Below are 5,625 nucleotides of genomic sequence, written 5' to 3'. Positions count from 1 at the left end.
TATACATGAAAGAGATTGTGGCAATCACAACGGGGGCAGATCCTTATGCTCCAAGATACGAAGAACAGGATACTACTGGCCGACCATGATGAGAGATTATTTTCTACATGTTCAAAAGTGTGATGCTTTCCAAAGACATGGCAACATCCTACATTAACCGGCAGAACCTCTACATCTAATTATCTCCCCATGGCCCATGAAATGAGGAATGGATAAGTGTGAAAATCACTGGTGGCCCCAGGAGGAAAAGTCTTCATGCTAGTAATGACTGATTACTTCTCAAAGTGGATTGAAGCTGAGGATTTCGTTCAGGTAAGAGACAAAGAAGTAGTGTCATTTATTAAATGTAATATCTTGACCAGGTTTGGGATCCCGGATGAAATGATATGCGACAATGGATCCCTATTCATATGCAAAAGGACAACAAACTTTTTCACAAGTTGGGGAATCAAAATGATAACAACGACTGTCGTTCATCCCCAAGCTAATGGTCAAGCACAGTCTAGCAATAAAATCATAGTAAACAACTTAAATAAAAGATTGGACAAAAAGAAGGGAAGATGGGCAGATGAACATCCTTTCGTCCTATGGGCAGATAGGACTACTTCCAAAGTAGCCACAGGTCAGACCCCATACTCTTTGGTGTTTGGGATGGAAGCAATGATCCCTACCGAAGTAGTGTTCCCGATGGCAAGATACTTGCTAGAAGACCAAGAGAATAACGATAGGATCCTAGCGCAGGATCTTGACACTATTGACGAACTCAGAGATCTTTCCAAAATGCGCATGGCTGCCCATCAACAAAGGATCACCAAGGCTTATAATAAGAATGTAAAAGTCAGAAGGTTTCAAATAGGGGACTTGTTATTGAGGAAAACATTCTAAAACATCAAGGATCCCAGCGTAGGTAAATTAGCTCCCAAATGGGAAGGACCGTATCTGATAGATGCTGAAGTAGGGAAAGGAGCATATTGGCTAGCAACACTTGAATGAGATATTCTACAAAGATCCTGGAATGCTACACACCTCAAAACATACTACATGTAAGTAGGGACAATAGATCCTCAACAAAACCAAGGTACATATGTTCCTTACCTTGAACTTTTAATCATTACTCTCTCCTCGATTATATTACTATCTTAAGCATCGGAGGGGCGTTAGCTAGACTAACGCCCACCCCTAGCTAATGTTTTCCATGCAGAACAACGCACATCTAAGGATCTCCGTAAGCTATGATCCTGAAACATGAAGGATCCTCTGGATCTCATAATATAAGGGTCCTCGAGGATGAAAATCTCGAAACATAAGGATCTTGACATACGAAGATCTCATCATCTTAACACTTGAGAAACCCCATTATATCAACGGTGTAATCTTTAGACTATCATATACATAAGCTAGAGACTGATCATCTCTCCTACGTTTAAGGGTACTTAATCCCCTGTAAGGTTTAAAGAGCTAATTACCTCTTTCACACGAACTAAGGTTTATACACCTCGCTTGGACGCACGATATCCAATTATGGGAGATGGATAAGGGGATCATTTAACGATTCAGTGGCTTGGCAGCCCTCTTATCCTTGAACATAAGCTGATATCCTTAAGGTTTATAACATTTTCAAGTTATCCAAAAATTGGGATCCTACCCCAGTGATTACTTAAGGTTTATAACATTCTCATGTTATCACACGTTGGGATCTTGCCAAAAAAAAGACGAAAGATCTATAACATCTTCGTGTTATCACAAGTTGGGAATTTTCCCCAGAAAATACACTCGAATCGTAACATTTTCATGTTATCATAAGTAAGGATCTTTCCCATGAATTATATCACAAGTTGGGATGCTCCCCAGAATATAAGATTAACATGTTATCTGTTGAATCTATGGTGTTACACAAGAATTCTATGAAAGTCTATAGCCTAAACAGGTTATCCTAAGGAGGGATTTCCCTGGCATGATCTAAGATGCTCGTCTTTAAGGATCCTCGTCACCAAGGATCCTCATCATTAAGGATCCTCTTCCTTATGGATCCTCATCATTAAGAATCATCGTCCTTATGGATCCTCGTCATCAGTAAAAAACGTTATCATCAGAAGTCAACAACAACCCTAAGTTCTTTTCTAAGTTGAGATTTGCCTCAGTAAATTCAAGGTTGAAAATCTTGCAAAGCTTAAGGAAAAACTTCAAGACAACTAGGTTCCATCTTTCCATATTCTTAACTTTACAATTTTAAGGATCCTAAACTTTTCAGGATCCTAAACCAATTGCTGATTTAAACTAACATCTTCAAAAAAGTTTTAAAACACTTAGATTTGCCAAAACTAATTCTTAATAAAATTCTCTTATGCTTGTTGCAAGTCAAACTACAACCTTTTAGAGAAACTTTTTAATCGTTTGATGAAATTAATTTTTATAATTTGTTTAACTTTACTTTGAAAGATACTCGGAATCAAAAGGATCCTCATGTCATAACAGTTACTAAGAAAGGTCAAAAGGGAGGAGACATGAAATAAAAATTAAATATTATAATAAAGATGGCCTACAACCTTACAAAAGTCATGTGTACACATCAAAAACCATATTGCCCTAATCACCTAAAAGGCCTAGACCTTAGCTTGGTCATCATCGACCTTCCTCTTCTTCTCCTCTTTCTCCCCTCCTAGCTACACTATGACATCTTCGGAAGTGGTGGCAGGCTTGCCAATTAATTTGGCTAATGCCTCACGCCATGCTACTACGTCCCAAGATCCTGAATTCTCAAGATCCTCCGCCAGCTTGATCTTAGCCTCCAGGATGACCACAGCAGCGCTCGCCTTCGCATCAACTATCACTTCCTCGAGATCCGCAAGATGTTCCTCCTCTTTCACTGCCTTCTGCTTGCTCAACAACTCCACCCTCTGGAGAAGATCTTCATTAGTGGCCTTCCAAATTTTGTCCCGCTCCTTTAGAGCATACTCAACTTTCTCAGCCCGGATCCTGAGATCATTCGTATACTGAGAAACATGATTGGAGACCTGAAAGAAATGCAAAAATCAGCAAAAGAAGAAAACAGGTATGATAAATTTACAAAAATAAATTCTTATATGCAGGAAACTCACAGCCTGGGAAAATGAGGTCAGCTTCCCAAGAGCATCCTCAATATTAAGGCTCTCTAGACTGAAATCTATGGCCCCAGAAGTCTTTCTCTTTCGGGATCCTGGAGTCTTCATAACCGAGTCGAGCCGGGCTTTCTTTGGAGTAGCCGGACCAGAAGACTTTTTCCTACTTGATCCTGACCAGGCCGTTGGTCATGATCCTCAAGGTCATCTAGAGCGAAGCGAGCACTGGAGCGAACAGACCTGGAACCTGCACAAAATATAAGGACCTAATAAGATTAAGGATCTTAAGGCAACAACTTGAAATCGAAAAGAAAAAGATGTATACCTGTAGCCATAGAAGCTGTGTTGGAAGATCCTTCATGGAGACTGGACTGGTCAAGCCTGAGAAATCTATCTGCCTTCGGGAGGGAAAGAAAATTTGCAATATTATCCTCTGAATCCTCAACAGCGGCAATAAGCTCTCCAAACTTGGAGCCTGTAAAAAAAGAAACAAAATAAGAATAAGAGTTCAGGATCACAAGGAAAAGCATTGAAATCCTACCCTTCTTAACCCAATTTGTGGGTAAGAGATCCCCGCCGGGAATAGAGTCACGTCTCACGAAGAGATATCTTCCTTTCCAAGCTCCATCGTTGTGCTTGGTTTTCAAGACTAGAGGAGATTGGTGGGTTTTGACCTTGAGGAGGAATCGGGAATTCCCAAAGGTTGTGAGATCGTATACACATGCCAACTCATAGGGGCCTATTTCATGCCTTTTGATTGATTTATCCGGTCGATCCAATGTAGGATCCTCCAAATAATTGACATGGCCTGGATATATGAAATCCCGGTCAACCTAAAGAATTCAGAGACTATCCCAGGGAAAGGATATCTGAAACCCAAAGAGAAGGGGTACTCAGGTCAGCACACCCAAGTGGACGAGACAAAGTCGGATTGAATGAGAGGATCAAAGGGTCTGAAAATGGCTCCGGAAGGAAAGGCTCCATCAAGTCTTAGAGACTCAATGTCATCATCCTCAAAGGAACATGTCTACTCATAAGAGAGGATCCCTGTTTAGTTCGAATCCACTTTCCCTCAATGTTTAACTATTAATTATGGACAAATCCTGTTGGTTACCAATTAATTTATTATTAGCAATTTAAGTCTAAATTTACTAATGTTGAATCATTTCAGGTAGAGCTAGCCATGGTCACACATAATTTAACACAAAATCAATTATTTATTATTATTGGAGCTATGTAAGATTGATTAGACAAACACAATATTATAGTCACAATATATATTCTCTAACACAGCCAAAACTAATACTTTAATTACTTAACTAAGATTGGTTGGATCCTAGCTCTAGCAATTCAATGGTCGCTAAATTGCTAGGTGTCAAGTTCATGCAATTCAATATTCACTCAGCTACACAAAACATGTGTTTAAGCCATCTAAGTATAAAGTTCTAACATGCTAGGTATTAACCAACAAACACAAACAATTAAGCAACTAAAAAAATCCATAGTTATAAATCCAAACCTTGAGTTCAAGCCTCATCTAGCTAAACAGAAGCATCTAGATTTAGATACTCATAGGAAAAATCAAATAAGCAATCTCCATAAATAAAAACATAATAATATACCAAACTAAGAATTAAGTATGATCTTCTTCTTCTTCCTTGATTATATTTCTAGGTTTCTGACTTCTTTTTCTCTGAAAAATGACTTCTCGAATCTCTATTCTCTCTATCCAACCTCTCTAAATCGTGAACACCAAGGGTATATATACTTTTCGTGATTTTCATACTCCACGTCATGAATTAGAAATTCACGTCGTGATTTTGGATGTATCCGTATCAGGCGAGGATTCTGAATTCCCGCGTACTTATCTTCTGGAATCTCCCATGCCACATTCCATAACTTGTCTCTTTCGGTCCTTGTTCTTCAAGATGACTTCTTTTGGCTACAAAAATGTAATTTAATCTTATAAGTACCACTTATCTATGCAAATAACCAAAATATGTATAAAAAGTATTCAAATATTGCCTAAAAATATGTATAAATATGGCAATATCAAATACCCCACACTTATCTTTTGCTTGCCATCAAGCAAAACTATTTATTTTTAATTCAAAATTTTATCACCAACATCACATAGAATAATCCATTTCGAACTCAGCCATTATACCAAGACCGCAATGCACATATTTGTGTCTAAAATCCTGACAACCTCCCAATCTTAAATACTCACAATCCTTATGAACCTTCACCCCTTAGTTTATACGACACTCCTTTCTGCAACCCTCCAAATCAATCCTCATAAATCTTTCTTAACCTCAAGTTATTTTTGGTTAAGCTACCCAAGCATACATAATCCAGAAAAATTACAACTTTTGACACCACAGTGGAGCTCTTGGAATTCTTCACTTCTTTGATATTTGATCTTTGATTTCTTTGAATTAACCACCTTTATTGTTTGATTTTTGGTATCTTCAACTTGTTGAATTTCTTCATAATTTTTGGTCTTTTGATCTTCATACTTTGATAG

At 38.3% G+C, this 5,625-nt stretch overlaps 1 protein-coding gene across 1 annotated transcript; it reads left to right on the top strand.

The window, feature by feature from the left end:
- The first annotated feature begins 264 nt into the window (after positions 1-264).
- On the top strand, positions 265-885 carry LOC145127070 (uncharacterized). Its single transcript, XM_079062318.1, has one exon. It carries the CDS (start codon positions 265-267, stop codon positions 883-885), a length of 621 nt encoding a protein of 206 aa, XP_078918444.1.
- The last annotated feature ends 4,740 nt before the right edge of the window (positions 886-5,625 follow it).

The sequence above is a fragment of the Lactuca virosa genome, chromosome 7, assembly GCF_052849685.1.
Source record: "Lactuca virosa cultivar CGN04683 chromosome 7, Lactuca_virosa_CGN04683_v6, whole genome shotgun sequence".
Lineage (NCBI taxonomy): Eukaryota > Viridiplantae > Streptophyta > Magnoliopsida > Asterales > Asteraceae > Lactuca > Lactuca virosa.
Note: the sequence above shows the minus strand (reverse complement) of the source record. Positions and strands in the feature narration are given on the sequence as shown.